General features: G+C 46.5%; 1 protein-coding gene across 2 annotated transcripts in view; it reads right to left on the bottom strand.

The window, feature by feature from the left end:
- Positions 1 to 18,108, bottom strand: part of fbln1 (fibulin 1) — a 289,537-nt gene that overhangs the window by 95,260 nt on the left and 176,169 nt on the right. For both annotated transcript variants that reach the window (XM_041215928.1, XM_041215927.1), the window contains exon 14: positions 2,839 to 2,962. In XM_041215928.1, the coding sequence (XP_041071862.1) occupies positions 2,839 to 2,962 (124 nt within the window). The remainder of the gene's footprint in view (positions 1 to 2,838; positions 2,963 to 18,108) is intronic.

Here is an 18,108-nt window from a genome sequence, read left to right as displayed (position 1 = left end):
TCTTTAATTTAGTTCCTAGTTCCTGATAATCCCCAAACAGATCCTCTTTCCTAGTCTTACCTATGTTATTTGTTCCGACATGGACCACAACAACTGGATCCTCCCCCTCCCTCTCCAATATCCTTTCAAGCCGGTCAGAGATGCCCCTCACCCTGGCACCGGGCAAGCAAGATACCATGCGGTACTCTCGATCCTGCTTACAAAGGAAGCTATCAATTCCACTAATTATAGAATCCCCTACAACTACCACTTTTCTTTTTGCTCCCCCCTCTTGAATGGCCTCCTGTGCCATGGCGCTCTTTTATCCTGTGTCTCCGCTCTCCTCGCACTCTTTTATCCTGTGTCTCCGCTCTCCTCGCGCTGTTTTATCCTGTGTCTCCGCTCTCCTCACGCTCTTTTATCCTGTGTCTCCGGTCTCCTTGCGCTCTTTGATCCTGTGTCCCCGCTCTCCTCGCACTCTTTTATCCTGTGTCTCCTCTCTCCTCGCACTCTTTTATCCTGTGTCTCCGCTCTCCTCGCGCTGTTTTATCCTGTGTCTCCGCTCTCCTCACGCTCTTTTATCCTGTGTCTCCGCTCTCCTCGCGCTCTTTTATCCTGTGTCTCTGCTCTCCTCATGCTCTTTTATCCTATGCCCCCGCCGCTCTCCTCGCGCTCTTTTATCCTGTGTCTCCACCGCTCTCCTCGCGCTCTTTTATCCAGATGATGGCCCCAAGCCGGCTCTAAAACTTAGTCCCACTGAGGTGTGTGTCTCTGTGCTGGTGGAGGGTGCAGGTGAATGCTGTGATGGCTCTACATCTAGTGGGTCCTCAGAATCCTCATCTCAAGTGGTCTGGGGGCTGGGGCTGATGGCCTGTCTGCCAGCGGCCCTCTTCCTCTTCTTGCTGGTACCTGTTAAAGAGAGAAGAGATTATGGGTCATTGGCTGCATAGTGACGAACATTACAAAGCACTCACAGTCTCTGAGGAGCTGTCAATGGGTCCTCACTGGCTTGGCAGATGCCGATCTCACCTTTCCACGCAGGCACGGTTCTGGTCCTCACCGGCCAGCTCTGCCGCCTGCCCTTCAAACGTTTTCAGTAGCTAGAGCTCAGGTATCCCATCTCCTGTCGGGGATCTCTCCCTGTTGTTGTGCGCAATCTTCTCCTGCATATGGACAGATTGTGAGCAGGACCAATGCCATGGCAGATGATAAGTACACCTGCCTTCTGTGGTCTCTGTAAGGGCTGAGGACTTGAGCTGTACAGGATGTGACAAGTGATGAAGATGTTACAGTGTGTGTGAGAGAATCAGTGGAGATGTCCTTTGTGCTCATAATGTGTGAGATCCCTGTGGCTGTAACCCTGAAAATGCCTGATAGGCTTGTGAGACTGTGAGTTAAAAGTGAGGAGAAGGTGGGCTTAGCCTGGCGGAGCGGATGAGATTGTTCGTCCTCTTCCTGCACTGGTTGGTGGTTCTCCTTTGGGGTGCATTAGCACTGACTGCACTGGCAACCTGCTCCCAAGCCGTGGTGGTGAGGTTGGTGGACTTCCATCTCCCATCACAGAGGAAAAGTATATCCCACCTGTCTTCCACTGCCTGGAGGAGTGGCTCCTGTGCGGTGTTGCTAAACTTTGGAGCAGCATGCTTAGTTATCTTAGAGGCCATTCCCTTGGTCGGTATGACAAGTCCTGGACTGCAGACAGTGATGTGTGTGGGGGTGCAGTTTAAATATCGTACCCGAAAAGATGAGGCGATGAAGTAACGATGGGGGCGGCCGTATCCCAGCTCACCCCACCGTGACATACGGTGTGCTTCACATTCATGTGCATGTAATGAGCCGAAAAGTGGACAATCCGGTGCAGAAACCCGCCATGACAGCAGGCTAGTTCCGTGCCACTTTTTCCATCTGCCTCTGCACCTAGGGCAGAATTTTTCCCCCATCAGGTGGGCATGCGCCCGACCCAAACCAGAGAAAAATACTGTGCGATGATGTCGGGCGAATGCCCCAACGTTATTGCATATTCGCGCGATATTTTGGTTGGCGGGCATGTGCGGGAGTCAGCAGCACGCCCGTCAACAATTAAAAGGGTTGTTAAGCTCATTAATTACTTAATTACATTGAATTTTTCCCTGTCCATCCAACCTTACGGTTGGCAGGCGGGCGAATAGGTCAAGCGGCCTTTGGATATTTCGTGAAACCTCATTCCCGGGCAGGATGAGGTTTTAACCAGTGATTTAAGAAAAGCTTTTAAATCTAATTTTTAACATGTCCCTGCTCATGTGACAGAGTCAAGTCACATAAGGGGACATGTTTTCCTTATTTTTCAATTGTTATTTCTCTATTGTTTATTTTAGAAACCTTCTGCTCCCTGAGGCAGCTCTGTGCTTTCAGGGAGCTTTCACTGAGCACACCCGCACACACATGCACTTGCCCCCCCACCCCCCCCACCCCACTAGTTAATTTGCCATTAATTTGCCAGCCAGCCAGCATGAAATCGTGGGTCGAGGCCCGGTAACGGGTGGCAGTCGGCTTTGCAGCCGCTCCTGGGCCCACCTGTCGCGCCCGCCCGACAAGGTAAAAATCCTGCCCTTAGTTCCGGAGCGGAAAATTCTGCCCTCGGTCTCTTTAATAGTTAACAGGAATATAGATTATAATTTATTTTAAATATGATCATTATTAGTTTCAACCAATCTTGTCTATGGTCAGAGATAAGATGTTGGCCTACTAAAAGACTGTAGCTCAAAAACCATAAACCACCTGAGAACCCAGCAGAACAAGACATAGAGACTCTATCAGAAAATACTTTGAAAATTCCAATCATAAAGAGCTGAAAATTTCCCAAAAAAACCCTTTACTTACGCATCTCCAGACCTTCGATAGTTTTCTGGGCACTCAAAGGTCAGGCAACGGAAGCTGCCCTGGACATTGAAGCAAGTCTCGATGCCAGAGCAGTTATGCCTCCCTGTGATACATTCGTCGATATCTGTGGGAAAGGCAGCAGGCTTGAGGTTAGGGAATGTAATTTTACAGGATTCTTGATTCTTGCTGTATTCACATTGAGATCGGATTTCCTCAGAAAAAGTCAATGCTGAACCTCAATGTACTAAGGAACCTACTGTTTTCTCATAAAATCTTCCACACATAGAAAATTGAATAACCAATAATGAAAGTTAGTCTGTTGATATTAAAGAAATAAAAGCAAATTGAACAATTTTTCTAACTCTGGAAAAGGTACTCTGGAGCAGAAGTAATATTTCGTGCTCAATGGGATGAGTTTTAGCAATTGCTTATCACTCAAAATCTTCACTTCTGTCATGCAAGTTTTACCATTTCTCTTCTGATACTTACAATAGGTGTTTGGAATGTTGCATAAGGGAATGAAACCTATTGCATGCTCTTGAGAATCTTGAGGCCCATTGGCCAAACATAGAATGACGTTGATAAGTGAATGAATGCTGCAGGCATTTTCCACTTGGACAGAATCCTGCACAGTGGCCAGAGTTCCATTTATCCCAGTGCCCTATCCCTTGATACCTAGCTTATTTCCTGTGCCAGTGTCAGAGTATATAGCTTAATCCTGGAGGGATTCCCAACAGACAGAGAATGGCGATGGCATTCCTCTGGCAGCTGCAGCAATTAGTGTGGCAATGGCTTCTGGATGAATGCAAGAAGTCTTCCATTTGTTTTCCAAAATAATTGTGTTGCCAAAGCAATCAATTGCTCTATAATTAACTGCAAAGTCTATAATGTGTCTTTACATTTTAAACTCTTTTGTTTCTATAACAATTCTGGACGCCAGGAATGCAGAGCTGTTTCTAGATCTAAGAATTATCAGGGCACAAAGGATGAGACATAGATCAGACCATGTATTCCCATCATCTGTATTTCATTAAAATGCATCCAACCACACTTGGATGGGCATATTGTACATGTCCTGTCATGTATGGAACAATATCCTAGAAGTGGCAGAAGACATCATGGAATTGGTGGAGCAGTTCCTAAGAATTTCCTTTCACATTCTGTGGTGGTAACCAGACCACTTGGTGGCAACATTGATCCGGTAAGTGGGAAGAGAAAAAATAAAATTATGGTTTGATCTTCAAAAAACTCATTTCGACAAGGCTGAGAGTATCTCCACTTTTGCAATGTTTTATTTGCCAGGTTGGCCAAGAAACAAAAGAATTCATTCAGTGAAAGTAGGAATGATGAAGTTGAGCTGAGGCTTGGATTTAACTTTGGCTTTCCAGATGGAGTTTAGCCACCTCAATTACAACCAAATGAGCTTTGAAACACTGGCCTAAGTTTCACTCTTGGCGTGCGCGCCAAGTCGGGGGGCCTGGAAGTGCATGCAAAATGCGCCTCCACCCGCGATCAGCCCCCGAACCCAATTTCACACTGGCTAGCCAGTTAACGGCCAGCCAGCATGAAATGCGTGTTGAGAAAGCCTCAGCGCTGCCGGGGATGGGGGGAAGAGGGTGGGCACTGACAAAAGTGAGGGTGTGGGTGGGTGTTTCTAGAAAGCTCCCTTCTAGCGAGCTCTCTGAAGGCAGACAGCTGCTGCGGAGCTGCCTCAGGGAGTTGCAGACTGTACAAATTAAATGGCAAGAAAAAATCCACCAAACTGTGTCTATGCAACACATTCAAGCACCTGACAGCAGAATTCAAAAAACCATCAGTTCCCAGGTGCCTTTTTTAAAATTATATTTCACCCTGGATATTTCATGCCGCCCTTGGATGAGATTTTGTTAAAAACCTGCCTGTTTGCCCGTGTGATGAATGCAAAATCACAAGGCAATGTAAAATCGTGGTCAATAGGGTTTTTATTGGTCTAAATTGGCCCTTTAATTGTTGGCGGGCACAGCTCCAACTCCTGTGCGCCGGCCAACCTCAATATTGCTTACATGCACGATGAAATTGGGACACACACCCAATATCATTTCACGTAATTTCGTGTGCATTAGTGTCGGGCATGTGCCCGCCTGATCAACATAAAATTCTGGCCATTGTGTTTGATTGGCACAGAAGAGATACGTTTCAGCAAAAAGTCCCAGGATATCAACTTCACAGCACTTTCAGCAACATTCACCTCACTCAGCCAGCATTTTAGTGTTCATGGATCAGAAAATATTAAAAATTATTATTATTCTGATTATCATGATAAAATTAGATGAATGGTCAACATAGTATGAGCTGGACTTTATAGCTCCCAGTGGTGGATTTGCAGGTGGAGGAGCCTGTAAACTGTCATCTGTGTGGTGCCTGCTGCCTACTCAACCGCTCCCGCCACGCCACAATTTTACCAGCGCCAGGGGAGGCATAGGCAGACCACATGCCTGTGGGCCAATTGAGGCCCTTAAGTGGCCAATTAGTGGCCACTTAAGGTCCTCAACCACTGCCATTGGGAGAGGCCCAGAGTAAGGGAGGAACCTTGTGGCATCAGGGGTCTTGCCTGCCGGGTCAAGGGCTGGCGGGAAACACATGCTAGTTCCTTTTGGGATGGCTCGCCTAACCACAAGGCAATCAGGCAGTGGTGAGGCCACCAGCGGGCCTTCCCCTGGAATCAAGACCATAGGGGTGGAACTCTCACCTACCGAGAGATCCCAACCAATCAGAGGCCAACAGCTCTTGTGCTTGGCAGAAAAACAGGGGAGACAGTGGCTGCTGCAGGAAAACCATCCACTAGAGTCCCAGGATGGTGGAGTAACCCAGGCCACAGGTAAGAAAAGTGAGAGTGAGAGTTTCATGAGTTGGGGATCACAGGGAGAGGTGTAAGGGGGTTGGCAGCAAGGGCGGGAGGTGGCTCTTAGCGGTCGCCCCCCTCTCCAATGTTGAATCCCTCAGTCAGGACCTTTGATTGAGGGCCTCCCCCCCCACTCCTGGAGATGACAAGCTGGCCGCATGGTTTTTTTACCGCCGTGCACACTGCATGGCGACAGGCCCGCTTGCAGCTGGGTGAACACCAGTGGCAGCAGGATGAAGCCCTTAAGTGGTCATTGATTGGCTACTTAAGGGCCTCAAAAGGCAGCGGGGTGAGAAGGTCAACCATGGACCTTCCCGTCCAAAACTTAATTTTGGCTGAGGCAGGAAGGCAGAGGGGTTCTGGTATGCCATCATCCCACCTCAATATGTGCCCCTCTCATCCCTAAGCTCACCACCAGTGAAAGCAGAATATCCTGTCCTTATGTGTCTATCCTGGCAGCTTTCTCTAGGCAAGCTGGTGGCAGACAAGGTTGGGTGGGGGGGGGGTGCCTTTTTAGTGGGCCCCATAGGCCCTTCAGTGGGCTCCCGGATCGTCCACTCACCTGTTCCCCTCCTCCTTGGCCTGTCTACCCCAGCCTCCACATGCTTGTGCCCACACTGGGGCTGGTCTGGCCCCAGCAATACTACTAAAACCTCCACACCACCCCCCTAAACCCGATAATTACCCTTCACTCCAGCTCCTCGGCTTTAGGACAGTTGTTGTGCTTGTGCCAGCTCTCTGAGGCAGGACCTCCAGCCCAGATGGGTTGGAAGTCCCACCTTAAATCAATTAATGCCTCTCCAGGCATCAGATCCTTTTGGGAAGAGCCGCCAGCACAGGGGTAGGCTTGCCCCCAATTTTTTTGCCAGGGTGGGTTGGGAACCCCAACACCCTATTGAATCCAGCCCCATAAATCTTCCTAATAACTCATTATATAGAATTCCTGATTCAGTCATGAAACATTTTCTATATATATATTTTTACATGCTGAAATGTTAACATATTTTTCTCCTTCAGTAACCTGAGATGCGTCTCTGGTATTGACACTTTTTGTCCTTATCGATTAGTCAGGTTGAATTTGGTGCTTAACATACTGAATGTCATCTGTACAATAATAAAAACAGAAAATGCTGGAAAAACTCAGCAGGTCTGACAGCATCTGTGGAGAGAGAGACAGAGTTAACATTTCGAGTCTCTTTTTCAGAGCTCTCATTTGTACAATACCTATTTAATTGATCTTTGACATATTAATATATTTTTATAGATTACATTTTATATGCCACAAGTGTTTTAATTTATTTTCAGCATATCATAACAAAGATACAAGAGTCACTAATTCATTCAGGAAATGACGAACAAGAAGATATATGTTTGTTAGTGTTCTGTTCTTATGCAAAAGCCTTTATAAAAGTACTCATATTTTCCTCCAGTTGCCTGTTATACCTGAGGGAGCACTATGTCAGGATCTTCAGGCTGTGAAATTGGACAACAGAAGCAAGAATTGTGATGCAAGGTTATTCCATGCCCGTGGTTTCTGCTGCAGGCAGCACACAAACTTCGAGCTGTCTGCTAATTTAAACGAGTGTAGGGTGCAGGGTCCTGAACCATGTTGCTGAGTGGCAGAGTGCTTGACCAGGAAGTGCAAAATCATGAGAGTCTAGCACAGGTTAAGTGTAACCTGCACTACTGAAAATTAGCCTGCACCCTTTAAAGGGGAGGTGCACTGCAGCTGGAGCAAGTGCTGGAAGTCATTTTGGGATTCATTCTGACCTGGAAAAATATGTAATAATAGGAAAGTGCAGTTGCCAAGGTTTTCCAACATTGGAGGTCTTAGAGAAGGAGTGGAAAGGAGCAGAGATGTCATCTATCCACAGGCCCTCCAAACAAAGTTTGAAAAAGCAGTGGGACCAGATAGCCATTGCAGTCAATACCAGGAATCTAGCTTGAGAACCTGGATGCAATGCCTCAAGGAGTACAAGGACCTCACACAAGTGGTCTAGGTCAGTGAATGTGTCTTCAGTTGCCGTGTTCCACCAACTGTACCATTGGCCTCGAACACTGCTCAGTAAGCACAGCCCCAACATATACCCACCAACAATCGCTATCGAACACACCCCATCCTGAACATTCATAGCTTTACCTCACCCTTCCACAATTCACACTGCTGCAGACACCCCATCATTTGCATACACTGCCAGCTATTTATTGTGACAGCTACATCAGCCAAACACATTGCATGACACTCACTGACATACTTCTCTCTCTGCTGAAAGATAAGGTGGCATGTAATCAGAGGCAGCAGCAGCTAACTGGTCAGAGCAGAGGCACAAATGCATGTTCTTATTCCAATGAAGGAGATAGTGGTCACTATCATTGGTGCGAGCACAACTTAATGCCATGGCCAGCGGCGGAGCTGAAAGCATCAAAGATGATGATATCCTCATACCTAATTCTTCTCAAATCTCACTTTTCCCGCATCCCACAATGTCCTTTGATTTACAAGCTGCAAATGGTCTAAGAATGCATCACCACCCTCCCCTTCTGCCTTTCTTCTTATCAAAACCCAAGAACTGTGACCTGGCCAGGCAGTGGTGGAAGATCAGGAGGTGGAAGAGCAGGAAGATAGTGATGAAGGAGAAACACCAACACTGATTCTCTCACTTGCAGCCAGCAGCTCAGCTTTTGACACTGTGGGCGGAATTGTCCCAGATTTGCACAAAGTGTGGTAACGGCTGGGAAAAATGTTGGAGGCAGTGGACCTGTGAGGAAGCAACCCTGAGTCAGAGAGTATAAATTGGGACCGAGGCTTACCTGGGAGTCGGAGTAGCGGTGGGACCAGTCAGCTGCTTAGAACTGGCCTGTGCTGAGTTCGAAAGGAGAGTGATAAAAAACTAATGGTGACATCACAGGAAATCCATAAGTTCATTGGTTGGTAAGAAACTGCAGTTAGAGACTGTCTTTAAATTGCTGTAAATTAGAAAAGTGCTTATTTTTAAAGAAGTAGCTATACTTGGATTTAAGTGAGAAACACCAGGAATAAGGGAAAGTCAGGGACAGTATAATAAAGTAATATAAATAAACCAAAGTGAAATAACATTAACTCATGGCAGAGCAGTTCAGTCAAGTGGAATGGGTGTCGTAATATGTTGGAAGTCATGGATGTTACTGGTGTCCTAGACGACCACATGTGCAGGAAGTGCTGCCAGCTGCAGAACCATGAGCTCCTGGTTTCAGAGCTTGAGCAGTGGCTGGAGTCACTGTGGCCCATCTGCCAGACTGAGAGCTATGTGGATAGCATGTTCAGAGAGGTGGTCACACCTCAGCTTTGGAGCCTAGAGACAGAAAGGGAATAGGTGACCACTCGTCAGTCCAAGAAAACTAGGCAGATAGAGCAGGAGTCCACTGGGGCCCTGCTCACAGGTCGGTTTCTATGTTGGAAACTGGTGAAAGTGCTGGTTTCTCAGAGGAGTGTAATCAGAGCCAAGTTTGTGGCACCAGGAGTGGCTTGGCTATACAGGAGGGGAGGAAGAAGAAAAGGAGCAATAGTGTTAGGGGATTCATTAGGTAAGGGAACAGACAAGTGTTTCTGCGGCCATAGACATGACTCCAGGATGGTATGTTGCCTCCCTGGTGCCAGGGTCAAGGATGTCACCGAGGCCGCAGGACATTCTTCTGGGGGAGAGTGATCAGCCAGGGGTCGTGGTGCACATTGGTACCAATGACTTAGGTAGGAAGGGGGATGTGGTCCTGCGATCAGACTTTAGGGAGCTAGGTTGAAAATGAGCAAGCAGGACCTCAAATGAAGTAATCTCCAGATTACGCCCAATGCCACATGCAAGTGAGTACAGAGATAGGAGGATAAGGCAGATGCATGCGTGGCTGGAAAGATGGTGCAGGAGGGAGAGCTTCAAATTCCGAGGACACTGGGACTGGCTCTGGAGAAGATGGCACTCGTACAAACTGGATGGATTGCACCTGAACAGAGCTGGGACTGAGTTCCTTGCAGGGCATTCATTGGTGGGGCTTTAAGTTAACTCAGCAGCGGTGTGGAAACCAAGAAAGAATATTAGAGAGGAATACCAGGGGTGCGCAAAATACTGGAAGAGACAGATAGCCTTAGCATAGAGAATAGTAAGGAATAAGGGGGAAAGTCATGTAGTATAAATCAAGGTTACTGTGCATGTATGTGAATGCACAGAGTACAGTAAATAAGATTGGGAATTTACAGGTGCAGTTTGCCATGTGGAAATAGGATGTTTGGCAATAACAGAGACCTGGCTCAAGGAAAGGCAGGACTGGGTGTTAAATATTCCTGGGTCCAAGGTGTTCAGAAAAGATAGGAAAGAAAGATAAGGAGGAGGGGTGGTAGCATTGGTTAAGGAGAGCATTGCAGCGCTGGAGAAAGAGGATGTCCCAGAGGGTTCAAGAACAGAATCAATTTGACCAGAGCTAAAGGACAAAAACGGTGCAATTACATTGCTCGGTGTAGTCTATAGGCCACCAAATAGTGGGAAGGATGTAGAGGAATAAATCTGTAAGGAAATTACAGAGAAGTGCAAAAAATTATCCAGTAGTTATAATGGGGGATTTTAATTACCCAAATGTAGACTGGGACAGTGGTACTGTAAAGGGTGGAGATGGGCAAGAGTTCCTAGATTGTGTTCAGGAGAATTTTCTACAGCAGTATGTGTCCAGTCCAACAAGAAAGGATGCACTGTTGGACCTGGTTCTTGGAAATGAGGTGGACCAAATAGATCAAGTGTCAGTGGGGGAACATTTAGGAGACAGTGATCATTGTATTGTAAGATTTAGGATGACGGTAGAAAAGGGCAATGTGCAATCAACAGTAAGAATAATTAACTCGGGGGCAGCCAACTTTAATGGGGCAAGAACGGAGCTGGGCCAGATAGACTGGAACCAAAGATTGGCAGGAAAAACTAGTTGAACAATGGGCTACTTTCAAAGAAGAAATGGTTTGGGCACAGAGAAGATATCTTCCCTCAAAAAGGGAAATATATTGCCATTCCTTCACTGTCGCTGGGTCAAAATCCTGGAAATTGCTCCCTAACAGTACTCTGAGTGTACCTACACCACAGGGACTGCAGCAGTGCAAGAAGACAGATCACCACCAACTTCTCAAGGGCAACTAGGGATGGGCAATAAATGCTAGCCCAGCCAACGAAGCCCACATTCCATGAATGAATAAAAAAAAGAGCAGAGAGTATATGCTGAGCTTATATTAGGCCCCAGCTGGAGTATTGTGTACAGTTCTGGATGCTACACAAGAGGATGGATGTGAACGCATTGAAGACAGTGCAGAAGAGGTTGACAAGAATGGTTCCAGGGATGAGCAACTTCAGTTAGGAAGATAGATTGGAGATGTTGGAACTGTTCACCTTGGAGAAGAGAAGACAAAGGAGATTTGATAGAGATGTTCAAAATCATGAGGGGGCTGGATAGAGTTGTTAGGGATAAACTGTTCCCGCTCATAAAAGGATCAAGAACAAGAGGATACAGATTTAAAGTGATTTGCAAAAGAAGCAACTGTGATGTGAGAAGAAACCTTTTCACACAAGTGGTTCAGGTCTGGAATGCACTGCCTGGAAGTGTGGTGGAGGCAGGTTCAACTGAGGCACTCAATAAGGCATTAGATAATTACTTGAATATAAACTATGTGCAAGAGCATGGGTAAAAGGCGGGAGAATGGCACTAAGTCATAATGCTCATTTGGAGAGCTGGTGCAGACGCAATGGGCCAAGTGGTCTCATTCTGCGCCATAAGATTCTGTGATTCTGTGATTTTAAACTGCAACTGCTCCAGTGAAGACATGGCCCCAAAAGCCAAGAAGAGTGTAATCCCCCCAATTCAGTGACATATCCCTGGGACACCTTCTGGATGCTGTGGAGGCCTGCCACGATGTCCTCTATCCTTGCTCTGGCTGCAAAAGGCCCATCAGTCTCGCCACTCCAGCTTGGGAGGCAGTGGTAGGGGTGGTAGGTGCCAATGCTGCACACAAGAGATCAGCCATCCAGTGCAGAAAATGGATGAATGACCTCATCCCTGCCTCCTGGGTAAGGGCAACCATCTCATCACTCTAATCTCACACACTCACAAGGCCATTACACGTTCACTGGCATCTCACTCACTGCCAGCTCAAGGGACATCACCATTCACTCTCTCATCACATCCTCACATCTCCATCTGGCTTCATCTCCTCTGGAGACTGCCTCCTCAGCCCTCACCCTCTTGAGGTTACTTGCACAGATCAACATGTGCCCCCACACACACCCTGGGATACCCCCCTTCCCCAGTTCAGCCCTCGCCTTGCAGCCTCTACCTTTGCCTGAGGCCACTTCTACTCCTTCCCAAACAAGCCCTCACCCTGCAGCCATTATAAAGCCATTACAGCTGGTCCGGTGGGTAGAGCCCTGCCTGTGAGCCCCCTTAGCAGTTATGTGGTGCTGCCTATGAAGCCTGGCGCTAATGTCTGCAAGTGCTGCCTGAAGCAAGAAAGGCAAACAAACCTCGAAGTCCCAAGCGAAGTGCAGCTCGGCAGGTGCACATCGCTTTTGTATAATTGTGAAACAGGTCAGCGTGATAAAAAAAAAAACCAAAAAAACAAAAACAGAATTACCTGGAAAAACTCAGCAGGTCTGGCAGCATCGGCGGAGAAGAAAAGAGTTGACGTTTCGAGTCCTCATGACCCTTCGACAGAACTTGAGTTCGAGTCCAGGAAAGAGCTGAAATATAAGCTGGTTTAAGGTGTGTGTGTGGGGGGCGGAGAGATAGAGAGACAGAGAGGTGGAGGGGGTTGGTGTGGTTGTAGCGACAAACAAGCAGTGATAGAAGCAGATCATCAAAAGATGTCAACAACAATAGTACAATAGAACACATAGGTGTTAAAGTTAAAGTTGGTGATATTATCTAAACGAATGTGCTAATTAAGAATGGATGGTAGGGCACTCAAGGTATAGCTCTAGTGGGTTTTTTTTTATTTTATATAATGGAAATAGGTGGGAAAAGGAAAATCTTTATAATTTATTGGGAAAAAAAAGGGGGGAAACAGAAAGGGGGTGGGGATGGGGGAGGGGACTCACGACCTAAAGTTGTTGAATTCAATATTCAGTCCGGAAGGCTGTAAAGTCCCTAGTCGGAAGATGAGGTGTTGTTCCTCCAGTTTGCGTTGGGCTTCACTGGAACAATGCAGCAAGCCAAGGACAGACATGTGGGCAAGAGAACAGGGTGGAGTGTTAAAATGGCAAGCGACAGGGAGGTTTGGGTCATTCTTGCGGACAGACCGCAGGTGTTCTGCAAAGCGGTCGCCCAGTTTACGTTTGGTCTCTCCAATGTAGAGGAGACCACATTGGGAGCAACGAATGCGGTAGACTAAGTTGGGGGAAATGCAAGTGAAATGCTGCTTCACTTGAAAGGAGTGTTTGGGTCCTTGGACGGTGAGGAGAGAGGAAGTGAAGGGGCAGGTGTTGCATCTTTTGCGTGGGCAAGGGGTTGTGCCATAGGAGGGGGTTGAGGAGTAGGGGGTGATGGAGGAGTGGACCAGGGTGTCCCGGAGGGAGCGATCCCTACGGAATGCCGATAAGGGGGGTGAAGGGAAGATGTGTTTGGTAGTGGCATCATGCTGGAGTTGGCGGAAATGGCGGAGGATGATCCTTTGAATGCGGAGGCTGGTGGGGTGATAAGTGAGCGTGATTGCCCGGCTTATCCATCGTGGAGGGATGATTTCAGCGAGCAAGGCTTATAATGAGCTGCTAAAGTATTGAAATTAAGTTCCCAACATGCAGCAGCGGGAAACGTAACCCACCATTGATGGGTGGAGCAGATGATCACAAACTGGTTTCACGACAGCGTGAAGCTGATTGTTGGCCTTCTTGCCGCATTGTCCGCTCACACATGCCATGACGTCCAATGCCAATGAGGCCAGGAAATTCCGGCTTGTGTTTACTGTAGCGAATAACTTAGAGAGGGTGGTCTGTACAAGATGGACTGAATTTAACGGCCACGGAAATGGTCCTGTCCAGTGACCAGAAAGCTGGGAGCAACCCCGCCATGGATATTTCCGGGAGCCAGGACACAGTTAACTGCCTGGTGTTGGGGCCTCTATTCCTTTGAGGGCAGAAATCCGGTGTCTAAGAGCTGCTGGCCAATCGGGTGACTGGCAGCCCTTCAGTGCCAGCAGTAGCACCAGGCGTGGTGGCCACTGCTGGGATTGCAGCCGGTCCTGAACAACGAAGATGGAGGAGAAACCGCAATGAAAGTAAGCTGGTGGGGCTCACTGGGGCCAGTCAGGCAGGCCCTAATGAGGAGGAAGGGTGGAGTCATTGTGGAGGGCAGGGGTTCTTTCCCTGTGGGCCACAGGGTGCCATATCATATGAACATACAAACATATGAACAGGAGTAGGCCACTCAGCCTCAAGCCTGCTCTGCCATTCAATAAGATCATAGCTGATCTAATTTTAACCTTAACTTCACATTCCTGCCTACCCCCAATAACTTTTCACCCCCTTGTTCATCAAGAATCTATCTACTTCTGCCTTAAGTATATTCAATGACTTCCCTCAAAAAACCTTTGAGGAAGAGAATTCCAAAACTCTCTGAGAGAAAAAAATTTCCTCATCTCTGTCTTAAATGGGTGACCCCTTATTTTTAAACAGTGGTCGCTAGTTCTAGATTCTTCCACAAGAGGAAACATCCTTTCCTCATCATCCTGTCAAGTCCCCTCAGGGTCTTATATGTTTCAGTCAGGTCACCTCTTACACTTCTAAACTCCAGCAGATACAAGCCTAGTCTGCCCAGCCTTTCCTCATAAGACAACCTGCCCATTCCAGGTATTAATTTAATAAACCTTCTCTGAACCGCTTCCAATACGTTTACACCTTTCCTTAAATAAGGAGACCAATACTGTCAGCTATACTCCAGATATGGTTTCACCAATGCCCTGTATAATTGAAGCATAATGTATTCAATTCCCCGTGCAATAAACTATAACATTCTATTAACTTTGTTAATTACTTGCTGCACCTGCATACTGGGCAGAATTTTCTGCCTGTCGGGCGGGCAGGCCTGACCCTGTTGGGCAGGTGAGGAGCCGATCACCACCAGTGAAGCAGGCTGCACCACCATTTTACGTGGGCGGGCCAATTAAGGTCACCTCAATTAATGATTTTGCTGCGCCCCCACCTTTCTGAAAATTTAAATGGGGTGGGCTGATGTCAGGGGTTCCGCCCAACGTCATCCCGCATCAGTTTATGCATTGGCAAGTGGGCCCTGCCTCCTGCTCACTGACAGCAAAATTCTGCCCTCTAACTTTTTGTGATTCATGCACAGGACACCTAGATCCCTGTGCATTTCAGTGCCCTGAAATCTCTCACCATTTAGATAATATGCTTCTTTTTTATTTGTCCTGCCAAAACAGGCAACTTCACATTTTCCCACATTATACCCCATTTGCCAGATCTTTGCTCACTCACCTAAACTATCATATCCTTTTGTTGCCTCCTTATGTCTTCTTCACAACTTACTTTCTTACCTATAGTTGTGCCATCAGCAAATTTAGCAACTGTACTTTCGGCACGGAGTCCACCATCTTTTACTGGGCGACCTCCCCACGTGGCGTTCAGACCTCCCTACTACTGATAGAATACCAGGAGCAGCAAGATGAGGCCCTCATGGCCTTTAATTGGCCTCTTAAGGACTCAATTGACTTCCAGGCAGGAAGCCCATCCTCGACCTTTCTTGCTGCTGATTTAATTGAAGGGAGGTGATAAGACAATTGACACTTCATCCACCCGCCTTCCCACCTGATTCAATGGGTCTTCCCACCTCCTGCCCTGTTCGCAAGGGCAAAATTAAATTCCTCCTGATGAGACATTGGGTGGATTGTAGCCAGGGCAGAGAACAAAGGAATACAAGTACCAGCTCCCTAGAGGTTTTAAAAAATTGACAGAAGGACACCAGGGAATTATAGACCAGTTAGCCTTATGTTTGTTCTCAAGAAATTACTGGAGTCTATAATTAATGACAGGAAGACTGAACATCTCGAAAACTTTTAGCTGATCAGAAAGAGGCAGCATAAGTTTGTAAAGATTGGGTCATGCCTGACAAATGTGATTGAATTTTTTGTACAGGAGACTAAAGTAGCTGACAGGGGAATGCCTATAGATGTTATTTATATGTCCTTCCAGAAGACATTTTATAAAATCCCTATTAAGACATTGTTGGCTAAGGTTGAAGCCCATGGAATTGAAGGTAAGTTATTGAACTAGTTATGAAATTAGCTGAGTGGCAGGGGGCTGAAATTAGGGATAATTGGCAGTTATTCTAACTGGTAGGATGTGACTAGCAGTGTCCCACAAAGATCTGTATTAGGGTCTCAATTATTCATCATATTTATTAAATACTTAGATGATGGAATATAAAACCACATGCCCAAATTTGCCAAGGGGCAGGATTTTGCCCATGGCGGGGGTGGGCGGGGGGCGGTTGGGGGGCGGTCGGGAAGCTGACTGCCGCCCGCAATTGGCTTCGCACCACAATTTCACATGGGCGTGCCAATTAAGGCCTGCCCTGCGTGGATCACGAGCGGCAGCACTGAGCGCTGCCTGTGCGGGCAGGAGGAGGAGGGAGAGCCAGGTCTGGCGCGCAGTTCGCGCATAAATGCAAAAGAGCGCTTCAATCTCCCTGAGGCACAGAGCGGCCTCAGGGAAACTGAAGCGATGTGTAAAAAAAAAATGAAGAGAATAAAAATTTAATAAAACATGTCCCCTCATGTGACTATGAGCTGGGACATGTTTTTAACTGAAAAATACAGTTTTTATTTCATGTTTATTTGCTTTAGGAAACTTCATCCCACCCATGGATGAAGTTTCCTAAAAAATGTAAAGGCCACTTGGCCTTTTCGCTTGCCCTTTAAGACATTTCTTAAAACCTACCTCTTTGAACAAACTTTTGGTCATCTGACCTAATATCTCCTATATGGCCTGGCATTTTACAATGCTTCTGTGAAGCACCTTGGGATGTTTCATTAAATTAAAGATGCTATATAAATATAAGTTGCTGATGTGTAAAAGTGTTTCCTAACTTCTAACTGTAAGGTTGGACGGGCAGCATAAATTTGAATTTAATTAGTTTGTTAATGGCCTTAATAGGCCTTTTAATTATCGACGGGCACACAGCCGACTCCGGCGCGTGCCCGCCAAACAAAATATTACGAGACTGCGCGATGACTTTGGGATGCACGCCTGACGTCATCCCATGTCATTTTACGCTAGGGCGTGTTGGGCGTGCGCCCACCCACCGAGCGTAATATTCTGCCCAAGGACACAAAGGTAAGCAGCACTGTAAATATTGTAGATTGAAACTTAAAATGTCAAAGAAACATTGACAGATTAAGTAAATGGGCAAATCTGAGGCAAATGGATTTCAATGTAGACAAATGTTAGGTCATCCATTTTGGACCTATGGCGGATAGAACAAGATAATTTCTAAATGGGGAAAGCCTAGAAAAAGTGGAAGCCCAAAGAAACTTGGGATCCAGGTACACAAATCATTAAAATGTCATAAACAGATGCAGAAAATAATCAACAAGGTTAATGGAATGTCGGCCTTTATATCTAGGGAACTAAAATACAAGGGGCTAGAAGTTATTCTTCAGCTGTAGAAAACCCTGGTTAGACCACACCTGGAGTACCTGAGGAAGAATATGTTGGCCTTAGAGGGACTGCAGCGTATGTTTACCAGAATGATATTTGGCCTCCAAGTATTAAATTACAGGCAGAGAGTGCACAAACTAGGGCTGTTTTCCATGGAATTTATAAGGTTATTAACTTGATCTCAGTTTTCAGGATATTACAGGGCACTAATAGGATAGATAGAGAGAAACTATTTCTGCTGATTGGAGTGTCTCAGACTAGGGGACATAAATTAAACGTTAGAGCCAGACCTTTCAGGGGTGAAATTAGCAAACACTTCTACAAAACAACAATTTATATTTATATAGCACCTTTAAAGTAATGAAACATCCCAAGGTGCTTCATTGAAGCATTGTAAAATGCCAAGACACGTAGGAAATATTAGATCAGATGACCAAAAGCTTGTTCAAAGGGGTAGGTTTTAAGAAATGTCTTAAAGGGGGAAAGTGAGGTACATGCAAAAGGCAGTAGAAGTTTGGAATTCTCTTCTGCAAACAGAAATTGATACAAGATCAATTGTAAATTTTAAGGTTGATGCATTTTTTGTTATCCAAAGGTACTGAGGAATATAGGGCAAAGGTAAGTGATGGTGTTAGGTCACAGGTCAGCTTTGATCTCATGGAATGGCGGAACAAATTTGAGCTAAATGCCTCCTCCTGTTCCTATGTTTTTATGTTCCTATGG

The sequence above is a fragment of the Carcharodon carcharias genome, chromosome 21 (genome assembly GCF_017639515.1).
Source record: "Carcharodon carcharias isolate sCarCar2 chromosome 21, sCarCar2.pri, whole genome shotgun sequence".
In the NCBI taxonomy this organism is placed as follows: Eukaryota; Metazoa; Chordata; class Chondrichthyes; order Lamniformes; family Lamnidae; genus Carcharodon; species Carcharodon carcharias.
Note: the sequence above shows the minus strand (reverse complement) of the source record. Positions and strands in the feature narration are given on the sequence as shown.